The 27,740-nt window shown below is 44.6% G+C and overlaps 1 protein-coding gene across 1 annotated transcript; it reads right to left on the bottom strand.

Moving 5' to 3' along the window:
- Positions 1 to 5,991: 5,991 nt before the first annotated feature.
- On the bottom strand, positions 5,992 to 21,807 carry FAAH2 (fatty acid amide hydrolase 2). Its single transcript, XM_083722330.1, has 11 exons — positions 21,484 to 21,807; positions 16,942 to 17,024; positions 15,667 to 15,803; positions 13,052 to 13,261; positions 12,468 to 12,587; positions 11,405 to 11,540; positions 10,726 to 10,843; positions 9,635 to 9,754; positions 8,429 to 8,540; positions 7,639 to 7,833; positions 5,992 to 7,008 (listed from the first exon to the last, which is right to left on the bottom strand). Exons 1-11 carry the CDS (start codon positions 21,733 to 21,735, stop codon positions 6,833 to 6,835), a joined length of 1,659 nt encoding a protein of 552 aa, XP_083578456.1. The 5' UTR covers positions 21,736 to 21,807; the 3' UTR covers positions 5,992 to 6,832.
- Between the last annotated feature and the right edge of the window lie 5,933 nt (positions 21,808 to 27,740).

The raw sequence follows: 27,740 nt of genomic DNA, 5'->3' as shown, positions 1-27,740 counted from the left end.
TAAAACTAAGACCATACGATGAGGTGACCCAATACTGTACCACATGGTTACAATATCACCAAATTGCACAAATATTCAACCAGGATAAAGTAATAGGATTTGAAAAAGAAGAATCAAAATTACAAAAAGTATTATTACAAAACTCAAAAAAATATATATCCAGAATGTATAATTTATTATTAGAATGGGAATTAAAGATGAAGAAGTAAAAGAAGTTATGATCAAATGGGCATGTGATATAGGATATGTAATTCGGCTGGACCAATGGGAGAAATTATGGAAATATGACATCAAATTCACGGCATGTTATACAATAAGAGAAAATTTTATGAAAATGGTGTACCAATGGTACTTAACTCCAGTAAAATTGGCTAAAATTTACAAATTAAAATCGAATACCTGTTGGAGATGTAAAAAAGAAATAGGAACAATGTTCCACATGTGGTGGGAATGCCGACCTATTAAACAATTCTGGAATGAAATCTATGAAGAACTCAAAAAGATGTTTAAAATATCTTTTAGTAAAAAACCGGAGGCATTCCTTTTAGGTTTAATTACAAATGATATCCCCGAAAATCAAAGGAAAGTATTCCTTTATGCAACAACAGCTGCCAGGATGCTTATAGCTAAAAACTGGAAAGGCAGAAAAATTCCATCAGTGAAAGATTGGCAAATTAAACTTTGTGAATACATAAATCTGGCAAGACTCACAGCTTACATAAGGGGACAATCGGACCAGAAATTATTAAAAGAATGGGGTTGTGCTAAAGAGTATATGAAAAAACATTGTTCTGGAGCTAGTATATTGGTATGTAATGAATGATGCTTTACAGGGTTAAAGAACAAGAAAAATGATGTAAAAAAGCACAAATATGGAAGTAATCTAATTAGACACAACAATACAGTAAGAGTAAAAAAAAATTTGGAGGTCTTAGAACAAAGGAAGTCAATTTGTGTTTATGTATGTAATGATATGGTTTTGCTCTGTAGATGTGTGTTTTTTCGTTTTTGTCTAGTTTAGTTTTGTTTCCTTTGCCCCCTTTTTTTCTTTTTCTTTTTCTTTTCTTTTTTTTTGTTTTCTTCTTTTTTATTTTTATATGTGCCGGGGATTTTTGTCTGTATAGTACTATTTTGGATTCAATGTTTGTAATTTTTGTTATGATTCTGCATTGAAAATAATAAAAAAAATTAAAAAAAGCGAGATGAGCGCCGCAGCTTCAGAGTTGGTCACGACTGGACCTAATGGTCTGGGGTCCCTTTACCTTTAACCAAGAACAATAGCAGCACTGTAAATAGGAAAAAGGGAATAAGAAAGAAGTGGGGAAATAACCATATCCAATATGTAAGACGCAATCACTGCCACTGTCAGGAAAATCTAAAACAGTGACATTATTTTTGCAAATCACCACACCAGGCTGAGATCATTCAAATTTAATTAAACAAGAACCATTTCGGATAAAGTTTGCATGATAAACAGGTACAGATCAGCAAACCTCCTCCCTACTCCTGTGTTAATGAACACATTACCTGCATTATATGATAAAAGCCTGCTGTAATTAAAGGACTTCAATGACCAGCTAAACACAATGAGGGAGAGGGCCAACTGCTGTTCACAGGTCAGAGTGGTCCATAATTGGGCTGCAGCTGCTGAGAAAGCCCCCCCCCCCCATTGCTTCTTACAGCCTAGATAGTTCCTTTCTTTCTTACAGCTGTCAACAATGGATGGATCATTGTTTATTGGGAAGGTCTGTAGCTCAGTAGCAGCAGCACGTGACTTGCATGCAGAAGGCCCCAGGTTCAGTCTGAAAATCCCAGAGAGCTGCTGCCAGCCAGTGTGGACAATACAGAGCTAGATGGCCCAATGGCCTGACTCCATATGAGGCAGCTTCCACTGTTCCTGTGTTGCTCTGCCACTCTTTCAGTCTTCACTCTTATTTTTATAGTCTATCCATTTTCAGTAGTAAACACAGACAAATGGTCTAACTCGAAATAACTCCCTATTGCCTGCACCCTGCTTGCCATTCACTCCATGTGCATAAGATATTCACATACAGGTGCTTAACAAATCATGTGTAAATATTGAAGGCATTAGGAAATATGATGCTCATTGTTTCAGTGGATTTACTCCAGTGATTACCATGAGTCAATGGATGTGTCTTTGTCATGTCACGGTTTCTGATGTGTTGAATAAAAATGCACCATGTTTCTTCAGGATTGCCCTTAGTGTGTTGTCTGTAAGTTGCTTAGTTTTTCCACAAGTGCATTGGCAGCTGTATTCCAAATCTGAGCCAAAATTTGTCTGATGGTCACCAAAACAAGGATTAATAATTCTTTAAACAATTAGCCCTTTAAAACTTCAGTTTAACCATGCTAGTCTGGGATCACAGAAAACCACTTGACTTGTAATAAGACTTCATCCATTATTAAACTCCAAAAACCTTGAACCACCATGCAGTTCCACATGTGGTTGTAAGATCCCAAGCGCTGGGCAACCTCTCCAATATAGTGGGTTTGATTGAGGGTTTCTTTTATTGCATATGAGAGGTGTGCAACACCAACAAGATAGTATCTTTATGTGGTTTTCTTTCAACCTTACAGATATGGTCTTAGTTGTCTATTTCCCCCAAAGTTTATGCCACTCAGTTGGCTCAGTATAATACTTCAAATCTGATTTCCGCAGAGATTTTAAGGAACCTAGATTGTCCATCATTGCCTCAAAAATAATTTATAGATGTGTGTGTGTGTGTGTAGAATTTAGATGTAACTGTTCTATAGGTTTGAGTGGTATGATGGCTTGAAACATATAGTTGTATGGAAAGTGTATTATTTGATGAACCATCAGTCAGTTTCATCTCCAAGGCTTTGTATCTCACCCTTCAAAACTTTTACAGTCAAAATATTATTATACATACAATAGTGAAATAAATAAATGACTAAATAATATAGTTTTATGATTAGAAGTTTTGATAAAAGGTAAAGGACCATTAGGTACAGTCGCAGAGGACTTTGGGATTGCGGCACCCATCTTGCTTTATTGGGCGAGTGAGCCGGCGTACAGCTTCCGGGTCATGTGGCCAGCATGACTAAGCTGCTTCTGGCGAATCAGAGCAGCACACGGAAATGCCATTTACCTTCCCGCCAGACTGGTACCTATTTATCTACTTGCACTGCATGCTTTCGAACTGCTAGGTTGGCAGGAGCAGGGACCGAGCAACGGAAGCTCACCCCGTCGCAGGGATTCGAACCACTGACCTTCTGATCGGCAAGCCCTAGGCTCTGCGGTTTAACCCATAGGGCAAATTGAGCCAGGAGTACTGCAGGCAACTGCCTTAGGCCATCTCGAAAATGTTGTGGGGGTTTAGTCTGCAACATCTCATTGATGCAGTAATAGTGAATTTATACTGGGCTGGGCTGACATCGTTCTGCTTTATTAGTTGTTCTGTGATAGCTCCCAAATGCTACCACCATTTTGCTAGCTGCAGAACTCTTGCACTGTAGTGCAATGAAAGTGGGACAAAAAAGTAGTAGACCTGGGATATTTATCATATGAAAAGTTACAGGCTTTCAGCAGGAAGCTATGTGGCATGAACCAATTTGCAAATGAAGCAGTATGTCTACTGCAAAACACTGGCAGGCGCAAACAGTCTTGAAAGCATAATTGTGTATATGCAATTTTGAATGAGTAGCTAATTATCTGAAAGGGAATACTTCCTTCCACCCACCCATCCCAGTGGGGCAGCTGGGTGATGTGAGACTCTTAGAGGGTCTCCCATTTTTTATGGCAATATGTATTCCTTCCGGTCCTGCTGTCCTCCATTAATTTATCCCTTTTGCCCTGGACTATTTAACTTTTCATACCTAACATTCGCTCCGTTGATTGATTGCAAGAATTACAAAACTACCCGGTAAGAACTCTGGGCAGTAGCAAATCGTAACCATCTTGACCATGTCAACAAAAAGGTGGCTGAAACGTGTACCAACCATTTCAGACCCTACAATTGGCAAGTGAGGTCTTATTTGTGGTGCTGCCACTAAGGGCTGCTGGTTGGCATTGACCCATGACAGGGCCTTCTCAGTGCTGGCTCCAAGTTTGTGCAATGCCCATCCTGGTGAAGTGCATTGATCTCCCTCATTATTGAGATTCAGGCATTTGATTGCTGAATATTGTTTTTACCATTGATGTTTGGCATCCTAGGCTCCTTTGGGAGGAAAAGAGGGATAACATCCAATTCAGCATTGTTAGAATCAGCTTTTTAAATAATGTCAATAGTTAATTAATTGATTCCTTATCCTTGTGGCTGAAAAAAAACAGGTGCATCTCAGCATCTCACAAGCCCAAGCAGAGTTGAGTAAGATCGTCTGCTCTTCAAAGGATGAGGTTTCAGTTCCTTGCAGATCCTAGCTCCTTTCCATGGAAAAAGCAGAACAAAGAAAACTGATGTGAATCCAGAAGCCTCTCCTTCTTCTGGGAACCATGTGGCCTCAGGGAGACCTTTCTTAGTCTCAGCCCTCCTACCCACTTGCATAGACAAAGTGTGGGTGGCGTGCCAAATGTCGCAGCCCTTTAAAAAGGGCTCATTCCGTTGCCACCGCCCCCACGTTCAGGGGGACCTTTCCTCTTTGTATTAGTGATAAATTATGAATGGTGTGTTTTGGTACAACACTAGTTTATTTGGGATTTATTATTAAATTGTTTTGAATTGCCTTTGGTTGCACGGTAATAACATACTGATGATTAAGGTGGTGTGGGTTTGCTTGTTGTGAACATCACTTTAAAGTAATTTTTAGAATACTGTATAAAGGGAAAAGGGGACCCCTGACCATTAGGTCCAGTTGCAGACGACTCTGGGGTTGCGGCGCTCATCTCGCTTTATTGGCCGAGGGAGCTGGTGTACAGCTTCTGGGTCATGTGGCCAGCAGGACTAAGCCGCTTCTGCCCTACCACAGCAGCGCATGGAAATGCCCTTTACCTTCCCGCTGGACCTATTTATCTACTTGCACTTTGCCGTGCTTTCTAACTGCTAGGTTGCCAGGAGCAGAGACCAACAACGGGAGCTCACCCTGTCGCGGGGATTCGAACCGCCAATCTTCTGATCAGCAAGTCCTAGGCTCTGTGGTTTAACCTACAGCGCCACCCGCGTCCCAAGAATACAGTATACAGATACACAAATAAAGTGACTGGCTAAAGTATTATACTGCATACTGAGGCTATGCGCCCAATCTGGATCCATCCTAATTAGGATCCATCCCTAATTAAACATTTGGGCAGAAGGTGGGATGGAGCAAGGAGACACGGGATCTCCTTCCCCGCTGCTCCTGACCACACTGCAAAGAGAAGGACTAAAACTTCTACTTGCCAGCTGGAAGCTGCTTTCCTGTAGGGAATGTGCTAGTGAAGCAGATCCTGCCTGCCTCTCCTTCCTTCCTTCCTTCCTTCCTTCCTTCCTTCCTTCCTACCTACCTACCTACCTACCTCCACCATGCAACTAGGCTGTCTTTTGACAAATCCTGGCTGGCTCAAGGTGGAGCAACCTGACCTAGGGCAATCCAGAGCTCTCTCAGCCCAAGTCTGGGTCCACACAAGCTGGCCTGATTCAGTTCTGGTGCACAGCCCTGGCGGTATCTCATGCACATGAAGTTACAGATGAAAAGCACAACCTAACTACAGTTGTACCTTTGGACGTTTGACTTCCAAAACGTTCAGAAACCAAAGCGCGGCTTCTGATTCGCTGCAGGAAGCCTCACTGGACATTCAGCTTCGAAAAATAGTTTGCAAACCGGAACAGGCACTTTCATGTTTGTGGCGTTCGGGAACCAAAACTTTCAAGAAGTAAGCTGTTCGAAAACCAAGGTACAACTATACTTAATTATGTCATATACCATCAGCACTGCGATCCAAACACATTTTGGCTCCTTATTGACACTGGCTAACAGTGTTAGATTTGGTTCGAAGAAAAGGAGAGTTCAAGAGAAGAAACAGAACCACAGACCTAAAGTACTATATCATTATATTCTCTTTGGTGCAAATGACATACATTTCATTTTGTTTGGTCCATCGGAACTGGCCAACAGCACTGTTTTTCAGTGTACCCAGTCAAAAGGTGCATAGAGTAACATGGCCCCACAGGCTCAGAAGAGGAATGTGTGTGGGAAAACACTTGATCCATCACGTTCATTTGAACAGTCCTAGATTTACTAAGGTGTGCCTTCCAAGAGATCAAAAAGCTGCCCTCGTCTTCTTCCACCATGAGCCATGGCTGGGAACTCCCAAGTTTAGTGAGGACTCAACAACATCTTCTCCAGCACTGTTCTCAGTGTTCTGTGCAAATTGTGGGAAGCTGGGGGACCCCAATTTCCCAAATACATTTTCAAGTAGGGGAGCTAGTCTCCAGCACAGATAAAAATTACAGATGCCCTTGGCCTGGCCTTGAAAGCAGCAAAGAAAAACCACGTTACATAGGGGACCAGGAGCCCTATACTACCAACACCACAGTCAGGGACAGAAAACCCTCTCCCATATCTCACAATATGATTGTCCTGTCAGAACCCTCACCCCCCTCCCCAAAACCCCCGATTTCCCTGAGAATGGAGAGAGCATCCTATTGCCTAAACGTCTCAAGTAATTTTGTAATAAGAAAGGAAGAAAGCTAAAGGTGCAGCTGAACTCTCTACCAGCTTTGGCCCTGTGGGAGGGAATTAAGTCCCCCTGGGTTGCAAGTGCATGCAGGGGGGACAGGCATCAGAGCTCCTCCAATATCATATGCAGCTGCCTGCTGCTACAGGTGGGGCACTCTTCGTGTTTCTGCTATCACCAGGACTCGGGCAACACACGCTAGGATGTACCAGGGGGAAGCCATCCTCCAAATGCCTTCTCCAAGTATTGTGCCATGGCCAGAGTCAAGTGGTCATTGTAGGGTCCTGCCACCACCTGGATGCCCAAGGGGAGGCCTTCCTTGCTCAAGCCCAGCGGGCACTGGGTCACTGGTAAGCCCAGTATGTTGAAGATGGCTAAAAGGGGAAGAGAGAATGAAAGGAATTACGGACTCAAAGCACTTCTTTGCAACAAACGAACTAGAATCCAAGACATTTTGTTTCGCTGCTATCTAGAAACATTCTCTGAGAATTTGGAATTTATCATACTGGTTTTAAGTGCAAGAATAAATCAAGGGGTTCTGCACTGGCTAAATGAAACACAATATGTCACAGAGGCCCCTAATAAACAAAGCACAGTTTGCTCCATACCCAGAGACTTCCCAGAATCAGGAGCTCAACATAACCCCATGGAAAAGTTGTATCACCTTGTTTAGAGGTAGCAGGACCGTGGAACTGTATAGTACATACCCATGTACTGCACACATATGGCTGCATCATATGCTATATCCTGTTCGGTGGATGCCCATGAGCATGTACACATGCAAAGAAAACCAGATTCACCCAAATGGTGAAATACAATTACTGCATGCTGCTTCCCTTTTTCTCCTGGTCTCCTGCTTCCTCTGCTTTTCCTGTCTTGAATTTTTACATTATAAGCTCCTTAAGGCAGTGACCTGTCTAACATCTTGTACTCTGCAAAGCATCATGTAAACTGAAAGAATGTACATGAGTAATACATGCATATGCAAAATAGGAACTCCTTACCCGTGTAGGCAAAATTGAAAGGCATCCCCAGAGGAGTGTGGTGCTTGGGAGCAACTACAGGGTGTGAAGGATATAAGAGGACACCATCATTTCCCAGTAGATTCACCATCTCGGTCTGCAGACTCTGTGCCATGCTTGCTAGCTTAGCGTTCACTTTGGGACTGTATTTCACCACCTTCTCGGTTAATCCTAGTGCTAAAGAGCACAGAGATGCAGGTAGGTCAAAGAGAAACAGCAGTCATTGCAAAAGGCTGGATCATATATAACATGATATACTAAAACAGGGGTAGCCGATGTGATGCCCTCCAGATATTGCTGGACTACAACTCCCATCATCCCTTAGCACGGGCCACAGCCAAGAGCAGGTACACAAGTGTTTGAAAACAACTGTTTTAGTTGCTGCCTTTCACTCCCAAACTTCCATGCTACTGGATGAGTTGAGGATCGCCAGACTCCTTAGTCAATGTGGCACCCTCCATATGTTGTTGGAGTCCAGCAGACATCAGCCCCCAACCTGCATGGCCAATGGTCAGGGGTGATGGGACTAGTAGTACACCAACATTTGGAAGGCGCTATGTTGGCTATCCCAGTCCTAGATTGTCAGCACCACCATCTTCCTTCCAAATATATGATGCTACCTTCTGGTCCCAAGCATTGTTATATACATTTCTTTGCCAGCACTCCATATTTAGTTACCAGGAAATTGCCAAACAACCTGGATAGAACTAGCACATCAAAGAAGTGCAGCTATTTTAGAATAAAACTCTTAAGTTTAAAAACAGGACATTACCAATGGCTGGGATGGTGTGTGAAGACATCCCTATCATCCACTTCAGCAGCTCCCATGATGGCCACACTGGCTTTCCATGATCCCCAAGAAGCTCTGTGAAGGTTTCTGTTTGCTGTAATATGAATATGAATGGAGAAGCAAGGACGAAGAGAATTCCGTAACGTTTTCTGCTTCTAGCTTTTTAAACTAGTATATTTTAAGCATGGTTTGCCAAACCTCCTCTCTCAATTTTACAAGGTACAAATACAAATAAATAAATCTTTCATAGTGGAGCAAGAGCTATGGAAGCAGGCATGGGTCCCAACTGCAGCAGTCGTTTAAAAGACGACGTCACCTTGAACAGTCATGGTACGGCATCTCCCAAAGAATCTTGCAAAGTGTAGTTTGCTAAGGTCGCTGAGCATTGTTCAGAGATCCCTATTCTCCTTGCAGAGCTACGACTGCGAGACTGGTTTAACAATCAATCCCTCTTCTAGACTGAAAGAAGATAAAGTCCCTACCAGAGAAGAATGGCAAACTAAGCTGTTGGATTATGCCAAAATGGTGAAACTGACCGGAAAGCTCAAGGACCAAGAAGACCAAAACTTTAATAAAGAATGGGGAAAATTTACAATCTACCTGAGGGACCACTGTAAGCAGATGAAAATGTCAGCAGGATTACAATAACACTTGTAATGTAGAAAGTATTATGGACAAAAATTGAGAGATATAAAATTTGGATGATTAAATAATATGCAGTTGATAATAGGACCCATGGAGGGGAAGGTGGGAAGTCCAAAGATTTCGAAGAATCTCTAAATATTGTTATGTATATTGTACTGTTACAATTTTATACTTGTAAAATCAAATAAAATTTATTTTTAAAAAACAAAACCAAACAATCCCTCTTTCCAGGGAATTCTGGTAATTGTAGCTCTGGGAGGGAAATAAGGATCTCCTAGCAAATCGCTTAACAAACTACAGTTCCCAGAATCCTTTGAGGGAAACCATAATTGCGTAAGGTTGCATGGTAGTGCTTTAAACGTATAGTACAGATTGGGGCCCATGGAAAGGACTAAGTACTTTTTAGAACCATGCTCTAGAGAACAATGTAAGTGCACAGAAACCTCCATGTGAAGATCAGCATCCCCGATAGACAATTTGTCCATCGCTGCTGTTCTTCCCCTGTCGCAGGTAGGCTTACACCCTGGTTTGCATTTTACATACCTGCCCATCACTGTCCTTGGAAGACATCATGACAGACCAGATCTGGAAGGAATACTTCATTTTGTGAATATTCACAGGCTGAACTTGAATACCCAGGTCAGCCTCCAGGTGCTTTACCACCTTGAAAACATAAGAGAGAAAATAACAGCCATTGAGTAAACAGTTATTAAAGGAGGAATTGAAAGCCTGGGGGCCGAAGAGCATTTAAGAAAAATATAGGATTCTTCTCATTCCACACAGACACAGTACACCAAAACAATATTATCACCACTACATCAGAGTTAGGAGGACTGGTAACACCTGGACATTCACAGATGGACGTCTGAACTTCTGAGGAGCTCCACTCTGCTTCAGGCAACATGATAGGAAGACTGTGTCTGTGGACTTTGCTATGCAACAACTTTTTAAAATAATTTTTTGTAATCACAGGGTGAAGATGGTATGCATGTGTGAACTCTCTCTCTCACACAGAGAGAAGGATAGAGAGTGATTCTCCTTAATCTTTGGTACTTTCACTGCAACCACTAGTGAACATAGGGGTTGCTTCCTACACTCCAGCTTCAAGACTTCTACAGCTCACCAGAACATTATGTAAATGTACCCTAAGCTTAGCTATCAAAGCTCCACAGTAGCCCTTACATTTCCCATTTTGATTTGGCAATCCTACTTCAAGATAATTGCACTGCTTTGGGGCTATTTTATGCTATCTTTGTATTCATAATCTTGCTGCAAGTTGAACTGAGACTTTTTCCCTATAAAAATGCATTTTAATTATTAATAATAATAAATATAACACAGCCAGTAGATATACAGCCAAGGTTTAAGGAAGGGATCGTTTCCTATCTGGAGATGCTGGGAACCGAATGGGGCAGGGGGCTTCTGCATGCAAAGGATATACTCTACCACTGAGCTATGGACCTGTGCATGAATCTGAAAAAAACAGTGCCCAGGTATGCTGGGGCACACGAAGGCATGCACAGGCAAATTGGAACAGGCTGACTCAGCTGCCATTTACCAAACGCCTACCTAAACTCCCTGATAACTGTGATAGCCCTCAAGTTTTTAAGCTACCAGATGCAGTTTCCTCTTACGTTCCGATGAGCCTGAAGAAGCTCTTTGTCCACTGGGGAAACAAAGACAGAACCTCCGTCGTGCTCCATGGAGTAGAATTTCACATTCTTTAGAGATACTTTTTCATCCAGCTTCAACCTGAATAGGAAGGAATAAGATGGCCACAAGTCAGAAGCGAGGAGCGCTTTGGTCCCATCCTCAGTTCAAGTCGGCAGAGTGGACTAGCTCCACTCTTGATGTACACCAAGTTCTTATAACCAACTCTTGGTAAAAAAATGCCACAGCAACCGAAGGCACCAGACCAGTGGGGATACTGTCCTCCATTAGGCAGACCAAGGCAGAGGATGATAGAGGGTACAGAGTAGAGCAAAGTAATGGATAACAGAGTCAAGTGAGCGATGCAGCCAATACTGCACCCCTGAAGCAAGCCTGGTACCCAGAGGCACAGTGAGGGATGCTGTCCCACAGCCAGTGTGGAAATAAGATTCAACGGCCAGTTAAACCGGCTTTCCTACATGGTGTTGTGAAGGGGGAGTATTCCGACCTCTGCCTCAGTTAGCCCTGTCCCTCACTGTGCAGATCTCTACCGTCGGTGGCAAAGACAGCCAGGGACAATAATGACAGGTGCCAAACACATCTGCACTTCTTAGCAGACTAGGATTCACTTTATGCACTGCAAAAGTAATAAGAACCACTTACTTTGTAACGCCTGACCCAGCCATGACCCTCAACAGGGGTTCCAGGTCCTCTGCAAAACGGCACATTGGGCCAGTGCACAGGAACTTTGTCCGAATGCCCACAGCATTAGGGAATTGGCCGTCATTGGGAACCACACCTAGACGAACACACCGAGTTTAGCTTTGCATGACAAACCACATTGTTTTAGTTTAGTGACAGGGTTGGGTTCATATGCCACCTCTCCCATACACAGAGCACTGTATTCAAGGCTAGTTTAGGTCCAAACCAGAACCCTAATCAGTTTTCTGACAGAAAGGATACTGCTACTGCCAGTTACCTTGAGACTGCAGAACTGAAGAAGGCACACTTGGGTCCACCTTCTGTTCCACACAATGAACATTATGGCAACAGGGATAAAGTATCCTGGCCCCATCCTCTGGCCAAAGAAGGAGCAGGTGCTGCAAATCTTGCTCTCTTCCCTCCTCCCATTGCTTTTGTATTAGTCTGTGAACTGGCAGGCAGGGGCCTTCCTGTCTTTTAATAGCCATGCAATGCTTTAAAAAAGTTTTCAACAGGATACCGTTGCCAGATTTGGACTTGCTGCCTCCACTACAGTCATACCTCATGCTGCGTCCGCTTCAGGCTATGTGTTTTCGTGTTGCGTCCCATGGCAACCCGGAAGTACTCAAATGGATTACTTCTGGGTTTTACCACTCGCACAGACGCAGACGTGCTAAATCGTGCCATGTGCGTGCACCGATGTGGCACTTTGGCATGCATCAGTTCCGTGTTACGGATGGGCCTCCGAAACGGATCCTGTCCATAACACGAGGTTCCACTGTACTGAGATGCCAATTTGTGTAGCCAAAACAGCCAGGCCTTCAGGAACGGTAGCTGACTCCTTCTGAACTGGATGCCCAAATTCCCAAAGGCTTTTACCTTAAGGTCCAGTTGACCTTCCAAAGGAAATAAACCCTAATTCTTGAGAGGTAAGAACATCAAGACAACCTACAACTGTTCTTTCTGTCCTTTCTTTTAGTTAACTTGGTGGAAAAAGAAGCAATGAGAAATGGGCATTTTGTACCAGTGGTGGGCTTGTGTCCAAAGACGCCATTGAAGAAAGCCGGCATACGGATGCTGCCCCCAATATCCGAGCCCACACCGATCACAGAACCAGCAGCTGCCAGGATGCAGCCTTCTCCTCCTGGAAGGCAAACAAAGGACAGATTGGCAGTGGACCACAGGCATATCTGAGTAACCCCGCACTTGCCACTCACAGAATCTGCTCTGGGAGACTGAAATACACATGGAGAAACAGAGTGGGCTAATCAGATTTCCCCCCCCCCCCCCAGGGATTGTCTTGCTAACTAGTACTAATCTCAAATACTTGCAGATCCAACAAAATAGAAGCATCACTGGCATACCTAACTTGCAACCTATTATAGGTGGCTTTCTGGTCCCCAACCCCTATACAACCCTACTTCTATGCTGTATCAAAGTCAAAAATAAGCAACATATTCCCAACTGCCCTCCATTCTTGTTGAGTTCTGGTCACTTCTTTAAACCACCATCACATGAGCAGTTAATCACTAGCAGGAGATTTGATCAGCCAGGACTAACTTATCTGTTCAGTGCAGCATGTTCTCACAAACGAGGTAGCCCACTCACCTGAGCTGCCTCCTACGATGCGCTCTAGGTCGTATGGGTTGTTGGTCCGACCATAGACCCGGTTGCTCGACTCAAACCACATGCACAGCTCGCTGCAGTTGGTCACACCCAGTGGGATGGTGCCAGCCTGCTTTACCCGTGACACTACCGAAGCATCGGATGTGGAGATAATGTTACGACGGCTAACCAGTCCGGAGGCATTGGGCAACCCTACCACAACGAGGGAAACAAAAAGGAAAAAAAGAGTCAGAGGTTCCACAATAGCCTAGAGCAGTGCTAAAGGGCAGCTATAAGGCCAAGAGCCAAGGGAGTAGCTGCCCCCCAAATGTCTGGAAAATGATGCAATATGGTAGACACACCACACTATTTCAGCAATAAACAAGCAGGTATCTCTGGTTTTATTTGGTAGGTGTTTTTCATTTTCTGTAAACCATTTGCAGCCTGTAGTAGATGAGATAAAGCTCATCTTTATCATCTTTCCAGCTGGGGAAAGCAAATGCTCCTTTTAGCAGTGGAAGGGAGAAAGGTAATGAACTAAAATGAAAACAAAACCTAATACAGTAATGGTTTTTGCTCACTCTGTGCTTTATAACCCACCTCCTCCTTTCCAGCCAGTTCCTTGATCTTTTAGCATGCTCTCTGTCCTCAAGTATACAAGCAAGTACACAGTCCTCAAACCAAGAAGTATCTTACTTGTTTTGTATGTGTGAAGAGAGGTATGGCTTAGCCAAGGAGGAATAGGTTTGTGGGGAGCAAACCACAAATAGTAAATCTCATTCCTAGATACTCCAGAGGTACCTCATTAAGAGTGCAAAAATTGGTTGGCCTTACTGGAGAAGGAGTATCTTGTTTAACAAGTTTGGGACCACACCCTCTAAGATGCAGCAACACCAGAGAATTGCTGGTTTCAGACTAAAACCTGGCGCCCTCAGAGCAGCTGGATTTTTGCTTAGTCTGCAGAACTACATGAAGGAAAATCCCTAGAAGGTTAGCAAAGATGTCACTCACTGAGAAAAGGACGTGGGCTGCACTTTATACAGCACACCCTATTGTAAGATAAAATAGCTTTCCCAAAACACAACAATTGGAAACCTTCTTCTTCTTCCAAGAAGTTCAAGATAGCACATGTGTACCTCCTAATTAAAGGGACGCGGGTGGCGCTGTGGGTAAAACCTCAGTGCCTAGGACTTGCCGATCGCATGGTCGGCGGTTCAAATCCCCGCGGTGGGGTGAGCTCCCGTCGTTCGGTCCCAGCTCCTGCCCACCTAGCAGTTTGAAAGCACCCTTAAGTGCAAGTAGATAAATAGGTACCGCTTTATAGCGGGAAGGTAAACGGCGTTTCCGTGTGCTGCGCTGGTGCTGGCTTGCCAGAGCAGCTTTGTCACGCTGGTCACGTGACCCGGAAGTGTCTGCACAGCGCTGGCTCCCGGCCTCTAGAGTGAGATGAGCGCACAACCCTAGAGTCTGTCAAGACTGGCCCGTACGGGCAGGGGTACCTTTACCTTTACCTTTACCTCCTAATTAATCCTCACAATTACCCTGTGATGTAGGGTTAGATTGGGCATCATGTCTGAGTGGTGGATCTGAACCTTTGTCTTCAAAGTCCTAAATGAGTCGCCCACTCTTAGAAAATTGCCCTTAGGATTCAACTGATTCAAATCCTAACTAAAGCCTTTGTTTTTTGAAATACTTGGAAGAAGATAAAAGACTCTCCGGAAGAGTGATGTGACGCACTATTTAATTGGGATCCGCCATTATGGGATAGACCGAGTTGCAGAGATAAATAGTCATGGGGGAGGCGAGCTCTTAATTTGTTATTATATCTGTACTTCAAGTCTGATTTGGCAAATCTCCCCTGGAAAGACTAATGTTTGATGCAACCTGTATGAGAAAATTAATGAGCGAATGCCTAGATTTTATTTCGTCGGAACTGAGAGAAGATGGCGTTTGCCACCAGAGAAGAACTTTTGGATTGATTTGGCATAAACAGCAACGTGTGAGGATATACTGCAAATAACAGACTTACCAGCTACAAAAAAAAAAGGAGAGTCATACAAATTTCACACAGAAGCATATTATTGCTCACTTCAACTCGCCTGTGGAAATAACTCAGAGGCCATGAAAGAAGGAAGGATAACAGGAAGATTTAAAGAAGGAACTATTGGAAACTCAAGGCAGTAGAAACATAAGATGATTGGACCCCACTGAACTTGAAGCCTGGGAAGCCCCAACAAAAAATTATAATTTGGCAAAATATTTGGACTATATGATATGTATTTGTATAATTTGGAATATTTAATGTGATCTGATTGGATTGTTAAAATGCAAAACAATAAAATTTATTTTTTTAAAAAGGATTCAACTGATTCAAGCACCATTGTTTAGATACATTTGGCTGTCACTATTTTATAAGATCTCATTGACAGAGTTTTAAAAGAATGAAGGAATGCCGATTTAAGAAAGCAACAAACAAAACGTCTTAAGGGTTGCTCTGTTACCCATTACTGTAAAATATTCATACTGAAACAAATCTATGAAACAGATAAATAAATTAAATGAGGGAAGACTACAGACTGCGGTCAAGAGGTGGGTGGAGGTTATGCAAGAGAACACACCGTATAGCGCAAAGGCTTCTTTGATGGTGATAGGGACCCCCAAGAAGGGAAACTTTTCCTTCAGTGACTCTTCATCATCGTGCCCCTCAGAGAGCAGCTGGTCGACCTGATGAGCTTCCTCAAGGGCAGCCTCAAACCTGAGAGAGATAGTTGGGTAAGAGCCAGAGGAAATAAGAGAAAACCCGTCAATCTCTAGAGCCTGGAACCTAACTGGTCTTCCGACGATGCTCATTTTGTCCCACACCTATTGCTCCTCCCAAGTTCCATCTCTGGAGCCACAGCCAGAGGTGAAGCTGGAGAAAGACTTCAGAGGGAGCCTAGAGGAAACAAGTCTAAATGTTGCTGTTTTTTGTTTTTGTTTTTTTGCTTTGTGATCACCACAGCTTTGGAACTTCTCTAGAAATATTTGCTTAATGGCAAAGAGCTTCTTGACCTCGGATAAACAAAACAGGGTTCTGTCTCCAGGTTTCCCCTCAGGTATGCAGCCCCTTGCTATTTCCTACCTGGGAGAGAGGACAAATGGTCAAACAGCTTTCTAAAAATCCTTAAAGAACATGATGGTATACAACAGGGACAGAGAATCTCCACCTTGCAACCAGTCGTGGTCTACAGGGGGTCTGACCCATTAGACCATCTCTCCAAAATACAACCCCATGCCCACCAGCAAAGGATGACATTAGCTGATAGGCATGATGGGGATGGATGGCGTCCAAAGATTCCAGAGAATGCATTGGCAATGCAGATCCCTGCAGGAAGGTTGGTGAGTGGGAGGCTCGTTATTGCCGGGTGCTGCTTTGTCCCACCCCGTGAGATGGGCCACCTATTACATCACCTTTCTCCACCATGCCCCTGCTTGTGCATCTTCCAGGAGCATCTGATCAGCAGCTGTCGGGAGACACGAGTACTAGGTGAGATGACACTTTATCCCACCTGCCTGCCCCACTCACCCAGTAGGCCATCTCTCATGTCCTTAGTCTGAATACAGGATGGCCAAGGTCAGCGAAAGGTTCAGAAAGGACAAGTACTTCCGAGAATGAGCAGAGCTCCCTTTGTTTGGATTCGGAGAAGCTACAAACTAGTTACTTTTGCTATGATTGTGTTGCAAATCATAACTATGCGAGCACTTGGAAGAATTCTTCAGGAACTGCATTGACTCAAAGTAGGTCAACGTGTGAGGCAACAGAGAATCTCTAGTGGAGCACCGCATCTGCCTGCCCTTTTTCCTGTCAGAAGTAGAAATATGTTGAAACAGAAAGTATAAATTCCATCACTCACCTGTCTTTTACAACCGCATTGATCAACGGGTTGACTTCTTTGATCCTCCCAATGTATGTTTCAATAACATCAATACATTTCACCTGCAAGGAATAAAAATTGCTCAAAAGATTGCTGCAATCTGGCTAACTTTCAGAGCATCTAGTGATCATATGTGCTGAATATTGTGTTCTGTTTCATTAGCAATTAGCACCATGCCATGGATAGAATGCTGAGCTTGGAGCAAGGAAATCAAGGTTCGAATATTCTATAATAATTTAGTAATGATGATGATTCATTCTTTATATGCTGCTCAAGTCACTCTGGGCAGCTATGAACTTCAATGGATTGGACCAAAGGTCCAAATAACCCAGCATCACAAAATGGTTTACAGATGTTTCTGTGAAGCTCACAAGCAAGGCAAAACGTCCATCGCACACTCCCTGCTATTACTTGCCAGAAAAGTACTTGTCAGTGGTACACTATCTCTGAGAAAGGAGGCTCTCCACATAGCCATGTAAGGAAGCCTTCAGTCAGTATTTTAGCCTCACTCACCTCACAATATTTGTTGAGTAGGGGAAAATTGGAAAAGCCCATGCACAGTATGTCTGAGTTCCTTGGGAAAGTGGTGTAATATACATGCAATAAAATAAGTGATAAATAAGTTTATCATTAACCATTGGGTGTGAGCAGCAATGCGAGGGAAGCCGCTGATAACAACAGATTTCAGAAAGAGGCAGAATTTAGCTCATGCTCACTATTACGAATTATTTCCCTTGCCATCTGGGAATGTGCCTACATTAAACATGCATGTTTTCCATCAAAGAATACTCAGAACTGCATTTTACCTGCACTGAGCTACACCTCCCAGCACCCTTAACAAAATATAGTTTCCCCTAGGTATTATTTGAGAGAGGCAATGTGCTTTAAATGTTCATTGAATATTAAAGGTATTGAGGTGGGACATAGAATCTATAAATTAAGGGTGTCAGTGGTGTTGACGCTAGAACAACCTTTGGAGAGCGTTCCCAAAACATTAGAAGAAATTAAAAGGTTTGGAGAAGTGGCAGGTTTCAAAATAAGCTCAGATAAAACAACAATGTTGGTCAAAAACATGGATGAGCAGTCAAAAAAATTTTTTTAGAAAGGATGTCTAGCTTAAAAATAGGCAAAAAGTTGTATTTGGGAATTTGGCTTACAGTAAGAAATCTTACTGGGACGTGGGTGGCGCTGTGGGTTAAACCACAGAGCCTAGGACTTGCTGATCAGAAGGTTGGCGGTTCGAATCCCCGCGACGGGGTGAGCTCCCTGCTCCTGCCAACCTAGCAGTTCGAAAGCACGTCAAAGTGCAAGTAGATAAATAGGTACTGCTCTGGCAGGAAGGTAAACGGCGTTTCCGTGTGCTGCTCTGGTTCGCCAGAAGCAGCTTAGTCATGCTGGCCACATGACCTGGAAGCTGTATGCCGGCTCCCTTGGGCAATAAAGCGAGATGAGTGCCGCAACCCCAGAATCGGTCACGACTGGACCTAACAGTCAGGGGTCCCTTTACCTTACCTTTAAGAAATCTTAACCTATTTGAAAATAATTACCGTATTTTTTGCACCATAACACTCACTTTTTTCTTCCTAGAAAGTAAGGGGAAATGTCTGTGCGTGTTATGGAGCGAATGCCTGCGGGTGGCGGGGGGGATCTGCTGCAGTCCTGAGCAGAGGATCCATGGTTCCCCTTCCTTCCCTCCTCCGTGGTTACAAAGCATGGATCCACATGGATCCTCAGGATTTTTGCATTGGGCTACTCCAAACTCACTGTCAGATCACATGTCTGTGGCCACAGCATGAACCACAAAAATCATATATCCACTATTTCGTTTAGAATATTTTTTTTCTTGTTTTCCTCCTCTAAAAACTATGTGCGTGTTATGGTCTGGTGCGTGTTATAGAGCGAAAAATACGGTACTGTATTTTTCCATGCATAAGACTAGGTTTTTCCCCTTAAAAATAATGTCACGGGGCCATCTCCTCCCATTTTCTTAAATCTGAGTCCCCCAAAACAGGGGGCATCTTATACATGGGGGCATCTTATAGAAGGAAAAATATGGTATATTAAATTGTGGAAAGAGGTTAAGAGGTTAAGAAAGAATTGGAGATATGGGGGAGAATATGGGAAACCTCCAGATGTTCCCACAAGCCCTAGAAAGCATGGCTAATGGCTGGGAACGATGGGAGCTGCAGTTCAGCAGCATGTGACGATGACACAAGGTTTCCCCGCCCCTATGAAAGATGCACAACAGAATGTAAGGACTCAAATGAGCCCATTATCCTGTATAACCATGAAAGACAATTACTGTATGTTATTTGCCTGTGTCAAAAGTCTATGCCACGGTAACCCCATACAGGTTTTGGCTAAGTTATAATCTGAACAGAGTTTGGAGGCTTATTTGAAAATCTTCTAAATGAGAATGTACACAAGATTTCTCCTAAGATTCCAAACCTTTTTACAATACACACCAAGCAAGTCACTGGAAAAAACCACATTCCTTTAAGGAAGGGAGGGGCAGAAGATGAGATTCTCAATACCAATCTCTTGCCCTGACGCAAAGCAACTGAAGAACAGTGCAATGCTTGTTTAGAATAAGGTTACCAGATTTTTTCCAATGAATCTGGGGACACTTTTCAACTTCAATGGATTTTGTATGGGGACTGATTTGTAAATCCAGGGACTGCCCCCGGGAAACAGGGACATCTGGTAACCTTAGTTTAAAAGCAAGTGTTCATGAAACAAATTTTAATTCACTCATGCAACAAGTGTACTTAGAATTGGAGGGGAGGGGACATCAGAACCAACGGTGGTACAGTTGATTACCTTCTTAAATCTAGATTTTCAAATAGTAACTTGCTGAGAGTAAAAATTGCCTCCTGGTGACCAGGTGGGTTTGTCATTCCCCCACCCAACCTAAAAATCGGTAATACAGGTGGATAAAGCAAGGAAGCCAGCATCATTGTGGACTAGTAACTCTCTATCCCTAATAATGATTTGCATTAATCTGCAAAACAAAAATTAAACCTAAGAACAGGGTGTTCTCTTACTCTTCTCCAGATGCTTTTGGCTATTTCAGAATTGCTAGGATAATTCTATGAAGTGCAGGTACATCGACAACCCCAGTGAAAAGTATTCAATTGGAACCAATCCAAATTTATTTCATCATGAACACCAGCAGGGCTCATTGCAAATTTATTTGTATCTTCCACAGAAAAGTGGGCAGAAGGTAAACAGCAAGAACGTGGCAGGCTTTGCATTTGGTGAGATTTCTTTAAAACATTTATTTAGTGGGTAAACTGAAGGCAGATGAGACCCTTATCAAATGAGTATAATGTTCAGCAGATGAACTTTAATGCTGCAGAGATAGTGGCTTACCAAACCGTCTGAAGAATTAGAAAAGATTCAGATATTGCATTTTTAGGAGCTGGATTTCTCTCAACCAGCTCTTGATCTTTCCCACATGAAAGCTACATGTCTGGAGTCAGTAGACCACTACCATGGATGACTAACTGAGAAATCCAAATCCCTGAATCACTGTGCTGAAGGGAGATTGAATGGGGCCATTGAATGGCGTTTTAAAGGCTTCTGCAACCATGGAAGCTCCAACCATCAGTGTGGAAGCGCTGCCAGCAAAGAGCACCCCAATGCACCCATCCAAATAGTGAGCAGAAGCAACCACTAGTGGCGTCCCCACCAGCAGAAATCTCTGAAACAGGGTGCTTCAGGGGTGGGGCTGAGCCACCGCAGAATCCTATGCATCCTCTGCCGATCCTGCTACTGTCACATAATGGCAACAGGTGCAATCCTGGTCTGTTCGCTGTGCTAATGCAGCAGATAGGTATTTTCCTGCTCCCTCCACCTTTTGATGTGCCCAATATTATCTGCCTTCACCATTCTGGTTGTAAAAGTGGTACTTTTAATAGTAAAAGTACTATTAAAGAGTACTGCCTCTTTCCTTTAACTAAAGGGAACATCGCCCACATTCTCACGAGAAATTTGTTTTTTCTTTGCAAGCAGGTGGAGTATCTAACAGAACTACTTGGACTTAAGATTCTACATACAAAGATCCTGGGATTCGTGTTAAGGGCTTATGTTGATTTATTCTGAAAGGTTCACCCCTTGTGCCTAGGCCAAGAATCTTCCACGCCAGATCTAGATTCCATACTCCGCAAACAAGCTGCAAAGAAATTAAAAAGAGAGCACCAAGGCTGTGGGAGCCGACATGCCCCTGCTACCTTGGAAGAGAGGACTTCCACGAAATATTCCACACTGGATTTTGTGGCACAATTTCATAAGCAGATCACCAGTCAGACTAGGATATATGGAAGCCTAGGTGGTCTAGGAACATGGAGCATTCGCGAAGGGCTAGGAATCCCCAAGCTTTTCCTTGGAGTAGACCCCCTCCTAGCAAAACTACAATGCCCAGCAGCCCTTGCGGGGCGATCCCCTCCCACATCTCTCTCTCTCTCTCTCTCTCTCTCTCTCTCTCTCTAAAACTCAGAGACGGGCTGTCGGGGCCCTTACCTCCCTGCGGCGGATCCGCCGCGCCAGCTCCACTGCGGACAGCAACAGCAATGGGTGTTCCGGCGGCGGGACGGCGCGGGCTCTGCTGGGGCCAGGAGGAGGAGAAGAAGCAGCAGCAGCCACCGCCGCCGGCGCCCTCAATGGGGAGCGGAGGGCTGAGGCGCGCGCCGCCAGGCTGAGCAGCGCGAGGAGGGCTCCCGAGAGGAAGCGCAGCACGAGCACGACGCAGCGCTCTGCGCGAGAGAGCGCCATGGCAAAAGAGGTCGCAGCTCCGGGCCAATGCTGCCGATTAGAGCGGAAGGTGCGCGGCCACGCCCAGTGGGGGTGGGGGTGAGGGGTCCGCCGGCGCCAAACTCCGCCCCCTCCGCTCGCCCCTCCCCGTCCCCGAGATTTAAATCGTCAAGCGAAGGAACGGCAGGCTAGTTAGTTTTTCCTCAGTCAGAGGGAGAGTTAAGAAACAGAAACAAGCAGCTCCTAAAGACCCTTTTAAAATGAATGAGTGAATAAAATAAAATAAAAATACAGTACAATACTGTGATCTTCGGATTAAGGGTGGCATAGAGATTTAATCACTAGTAATAAGCACATTGAATTATTTATTTATTGCATTTATATCCCACCTCCCCCCCCCAGGTGGTGTAGCTCAGGGTCTCCCCCTTTCTCATTTTAATCCCCACAACCGCCTTGTGCAGCACCAGGTTGTTGTTGTTGTTGTTTAGTCGTTTAGTCGTGTCCGACTCTTCGTGACCCCATGGACCAGAGAACGCCAGGCACCTCTGTCCTCCACTGCCTCCCGCAGTTTGCTCAAACTCATGCTGGTAGCTTCGAGAACACCGTCCAACCATCTCGTCCTCTGCCGTCCCCTTCTCCTTGTGCCCTCCATCTTTCCCAACATCAGGGTCTTCTCCAGGGAGTCTTCTCTTCTCATGAGGTGGCCAAAGTACTGGAGCCTCAGCTTCACAATCTGTCCTTCCAGTGAGCACTCAGGGTTGATTTCCTTCAGTATGGAGAGGTTTGATCTTCTTGCAGTCCATGGGACTCTCAAGAGTCTCCTCCAGCACCATAATTCAAAAGCATCAATTCTTCGGCGATCAGCCTTCTTTATGGTCCAGCTCTCACTTCCATACATCACTACTGGGAAAACCATAGCTTTAACTATACGAACCTTTGTTGGCAAGGTGATGCCTCTACTTCTCAAGATGCTGTCTAGGCCTGTCATTGCCCTTCTCCCAAGAAGCAGGCGTCTTTTAATTTCGTGGCTGCTGTCACCATCTGCAGTGATCATTGAGCCCAAGAAAGTAAAATCTCTCACTACCTCCATTTCTTCCCCTTCTATTTGCCAGGAGGTGATGGGACCAGTGGCCATGATCTTCGTTTTTTTGATGTTGAGCTTCAGACCATATTTTGCGCTCTCCTCTTTCACCCTCATTAAAAGGTTCTTTAATTCCTCCTCACTTTCTGCCATCAAGGTTGTGTCATCTGCATATCTGAGGTTGTTGATATTTCTTCCGCAATCTTAATTCCGGCTAGGGATTCATCCAGCCCAGCCTTTCGCATGATGAATTCTGCATATAAGTTAAATAAGCAGGGAGACAAAATACAGCCTTGTCGTACTCCTTTCCCAATTTTGAACCAATCAGTTGTTCCATATCCAGTTCTAACTGTAGCTTCTTGTCCCACATAGAGATTTCTCAGGAGACAGATGAGGTGATCTGGCACTCCCATTTCTTTAAGAACTTGCCATAGTTTGCCGTGGTCGACACAGTCAAAAGCTTTTGCATAGTCAATGAAGCAGAAGTAGATGTCTTTCTGGAACTCTCTAGCTTTCTCCATAATCCAGCGCATGTTTGCAATTTGGTCTCTGGTTCCTCTGCCTCTTCTAAATCCAGCTTGCACTTCTGGGAGTTCTCGGTCCACATACTGCTTGAGCCTTCCTTGTAGAATTTTAAGCATAACCTTGCTAGCGTGTGAAATGAGTGCAATTGTGCGGTAGTTGGAGCATTCTTTGGCACTGCCCTTCTTTGGGATTGGGATGTAGACTGATCTTCTCCAATCCTCTGGCCACTGCTGAGTTTTCCAAACTTGCTGGCATATTGAGTGTAGCACCTTAACAGCATCATCTTTTAAAATTTTAAATAGTTCAGCTGGAATGCCATCACTTCCACTGGCCTTGTTATTTGCAGTGCTTTCTAAGGCCCATTTGACTTCACTTTCCAGGATGTCTGGCTCAAGGTCAGCAACCACACTACCTGGGGTATACGAGACATCCATTTCTTTCTGGTATAATTCCTCTGTGTATTCTTGCCACCTCTTCTTGATGTCTTCTGCTTCTGTTAGGTCCTTTGCACTTTTGTCCTTTATTGTGGAAATCTTTGTACGAAATGTTCCTTTCATATCTCCAATTTTCTTGAACAGATCTCTGGTTCTTCCCATTCTATTGCTTTCCTCTATTTCTTTGCATTGCTCGTTTAAGAAGGTCTTCTTGTCTCTCCTTGCTATTCTTTGGAAATCTGCATTCAATTTCCTGTATCTTTCACCATCTCCCTCGCATTTTGCTTGCCTTCTCTCCCCCGCTATTTGTAAGGCCTCATTGGACAGCCACTTTGCTTTCTTGCATTTCCTTCTCATTGGGATGGTTTTCGTTGCTGCCTCCTGTATAATGTTACGAGCCTCCATCCATAGTTCTTCAGGCATTTTGTCCACCAAATCTAAATCCTTAAACCTGTTCCTCACTTCCACTGTGTATTCATAAGGGATTTGACTTAGATTGTATCTTACCGGCCCAGTGGTTTTTCCTACTTTCTTCAGTTTAAGCTTGAATTTTGCTATAAGAAGCTGATGATCTGAGCCACAGTCAGCTCCAGGTCTTGTTTTTGCTGACTGTATAGAGCTTCTCCATCTTTGGCTGCAGAGAATATAATCAATCTGATTTCGATGCTGCCCATCTGGTGATGTCCATGTGTAGAGTCGTCTCTTGTGTTGTTGGAAAAGCGTGTTTGTGATGACCAGCTTGTTCTCTTGACAGAACTCTATTAGCCTTTGCCCTGCTTCGTTTTGATCTCCAAGGCCAAACTTGCCAGTTGTTCCTTTTTTCTCTTGACTCCCTACTTTAGCATTCCAATCCCCTATAATGAGAAGAACATCCTTCTTTGGTGTCACTTCTATAAGGTCTTGTAAGTCTTCATAGAATTGGTCAATTTCAGTTTCTTCAGCACAAGTAGTTGGTGCATAAACTTGGATTACTGTGATGTTAAAAGGTCTGCCTTGGATTCGTATCGAGATCATTCTATCATTTTTGAGATTGCATCCCAGTACAGCTTTCGCCACTCTTTTGTTGACTATGAGGGCCACTCCATTTCTTTTATGGGTTTCTTGCCCACAGTAGTAGATATGATGGTCATCTGAACTGAATTCACCCATTCCCGTCCATTTTAGTTCACTGATGCCCAGGATGTCAATATTTATTCTTGCCATCTCATTTTTGACCACCTCCAACTTACCCAGTTTCATGGTTCTTACATTCCAGGTTCCTATGCAATATTTTTCTTTACAGCATTGGACTTTCCTTTCGCTTCCAGGCATATCCGCAACTGAGCGTCCTTTCGGCTTTGGCCCAGCCGCTTCATCAGCTCTGGATCTACTTGTACTTGCCCTCCGCTCTTCCCCAGTAGCATGTTGGACGCCTTCCGACCTGAGGGGCTCATCTTCCAGCGTCATATCTTTTATATGCCTGTTGTCTTTGTCCATGGAGTTTTCTTGGCAGGGATACTGGAGTGGCTTGCCGGTTCCTCCTCCAGGTGGATCACGTTTGGTCAAAACTCTCCACTATGACCTGTTCATCTTGGGTGCCCTGCTCGGCATAGTTCATAGCTTCTCTGAGTTCTTCAAGCCCCTTCGCCACGGCAAGGCAGTGATCCATGAAGGGGCAGCACCAGGTTAGGTGCAGGCAATTCCCCCACATAGGGTGCCAAGCTGGTGGGGCAATAATAATAATAATAATAATAATAATAATAATAATAATAATACCACCTGAATTTATATGGGTACCTACTGAGGAGATCCCTGGGGCATGGCTAAACCAGGTGAGGGTAGCTGTTGGGTCTCAAACCATAGCTGTCAACTTTCAGATTTGAAAATAAGGGATCAGCAGCCTCGAAAATAAGGGATCAGCAGCCTCACCTGTCCCAGGGACAGTCTACGGGATATCTCACAATCCGGGATAGCAGCTGGAGACGGCGCTGGAATAAGGGAATTTCCTGCAAAAAAAGGGAAGGTTGACAGCTATGTCTCAAACCCTCAGTTGGTGACTTCTCAGGCATGTGGTGGATTGATCAGGCAAGACCAATGGTGGGTCCAAAGGCCAAGGAGCCTGTTTCGGGAGATGCCATGTGAGAGGCAAAAAGGGCTTGTCAACCTAAGAAGGTAGCCCTCCTAGAAGGAAAACTCTGGTCCTGAACCTCCGCTGCTTTGTGGGCTACCTTTGGAAGAAGAAAAGGATAAGAACTACCAGGGCCATCTTAACCATTGGGCTTAGTGGTCCATCACACCATGGCACCGGCCTCTCAGGGGTGCCCAGCAAGAGTCCAGGGCCAAAATTTGGAGTCTGGGGAAGCTGCGCTGACGAGCGGAGCAGATTTTGTCAGAGGGTGCGCCACAGTCTCTTCTGCTGCGGGCACCGGGCGACTCTACTCTGCTGCTGCCCCTGCCCCAAGGGGAGGGGTTGAGTGGGCATCGCTTCCCACGCTTGCAGGGGCATGTTATTGCCCCCTGCATCATGGGAGCCCTAGGCCCAAGTCATGCTACCCCGCCAGCCAATCTGGCTGGCAGGGGTGTGTGGTTTGCCACTCCTCCTCTTTGCCTGCTTCCTCTGATTTCGGATCTCTCACACGCCCTGTTGCACGGTTTGAGTGTGTGTGTTTGCCGCTTGCCTCCTGGTCAGTCCTGGTTTGCATGAGGGTGTGTGCGCTCTGGGGGCTATGTGTTTCCCTCTGTGTTTAAAGAGCTGCTTGCCACTTTAAGAGGCTTGGGCTTTTCATGCACTGTAGAAATGGCTTGAAGGCAGTTTTGGCCAGCTTTTATTGTTTAACAGCGGGGCTTGAAATGCTATATTGGCAATTGGCATTAGCGGCAGTGTTTACTGTGAACACCCCTTGTTGTTCGTGTGGGTTTTTGGATTGCTTTTTGTTTGTCATTACATGCAGTGCGAGATCACTAACCTGAGGGCTGCCATCTTGTTTTCTGGTCACGTGGTCAATATTGCTGGCTATAGCATGTGGTTTGGTTCGGCAACCATTTTTTAAGTGGGCAAGCGATCTATATTCTACAGACCTGCAAAGCTTTTCTGTGGGCTGCCATTTCATTTATCTGCCTCACCAGATGGTCTGACAACTTTGGTATCCCCCCTCCCTAAAAATAGGTCGACAACTCTGGGAAACCGGGGGGGGGGGCAGAGGAATCTTTGCACCCCAGCGCCACATATGCTTAAGACGGCCCTGAGAACTACACAAATCCAGAGTGCAGTCCCTAATACAATTGAATGGCGCCTTGTGCGGTTCCTTCCAGCAACTCCTGCAGCCAAACGGGTGCCAAGCGTATAGCTCTGCTTTCCTTTGAACCACATCGGTAAGGCCAAGAGGAGAGTCTGTTCACCTGGGCACCCCAGGACTTCCATACCCAGGCTCACACCTCTGGGAGGACATTTCAGTGCTGCAGATGCCGCAGTCTGACTTCACCCCTGGAAGCACACACTTGAGACAGATGCCAACAACCGCCACCAAAGTTCCTTTAAAAAAGCAACTGTGCCAAGAGGAATTACTGCATGTTAGGAAGCATCCTAAGTAAGATACTTAGTCCATCTGACTTGGTTTTTTCAATGCGGTGTGATTTCACATAGGTCTCTCTCAGCACCCTACCTCAAGGTGCCAGCAGGGATTTGCCTGGTGCCTTCTGTGTGCAAGGCAGATGCTCTGCCACTGAGCTGCAATCAGAAGGGAGGACTTTGGACCTGTGTGTCTGCAAGAGAAAATTGCTTAATTGCTTAATAATTAGGGCGGGATACAAATAAAAGATTATAATTATAATTATGTACATTGGCATGTGGGGATTTGGGGTTGGAGGACAGGCGTGCAAGCTGGGGGGGAGGTTAGAGAGCCAGTGTGGTGTAGTGGCTAAGAGCGGTGGACTCTTAATCTGGTGAACCGGGTTCATGTTTCCGCTCCACTTCTTTGAAGTCTCTCAGCCTCACTCACCTCACAGAG

The sequence above is a fragment of the Podarcis gaigeae genome, assembly GCF_964106915.1.
Source record: "Podarcis gaigeae genome assembly, chromosome: Z".
Taxonomy (NCBI): Eukaryota; Metazoa; Chordata; class Lepidosauria; order Squamata; family Lacertidae; genus Podarcis; species Podarcis gaigeae.
The sequence above is the reverse complement of the archived record's forward strand: the minus strand, read 5'-3'. Positions and strand labels throughout refer to the sequence as shown.

Excerpts from the sequence above, each read along its gene's own strand:
- FAAH2 (XM_083722330.1), bottom strand. The coding sequence starts at position 21,735 with ATGGCGCTCTCTCGCGCAGAGCGCTGCGTCGTGCTCGTGCTGCGCTTC. Across the intron at positions 13,262-15,666 it reads AGAAGCCTTTGCGCTATACG|GGTTGCCCAATGCCTCCGGA; the intron begins GTGTGTTCTCTT and ends TCGTTGTGGTAG. Across the intron at positions 11,541-12,467 it reads TGGACACAAGCCCACCACTG|GTGTGGTTCCCAATGACGGC; the intron begins GTACAAAATGCC and ends GTGTTCGTCTAG.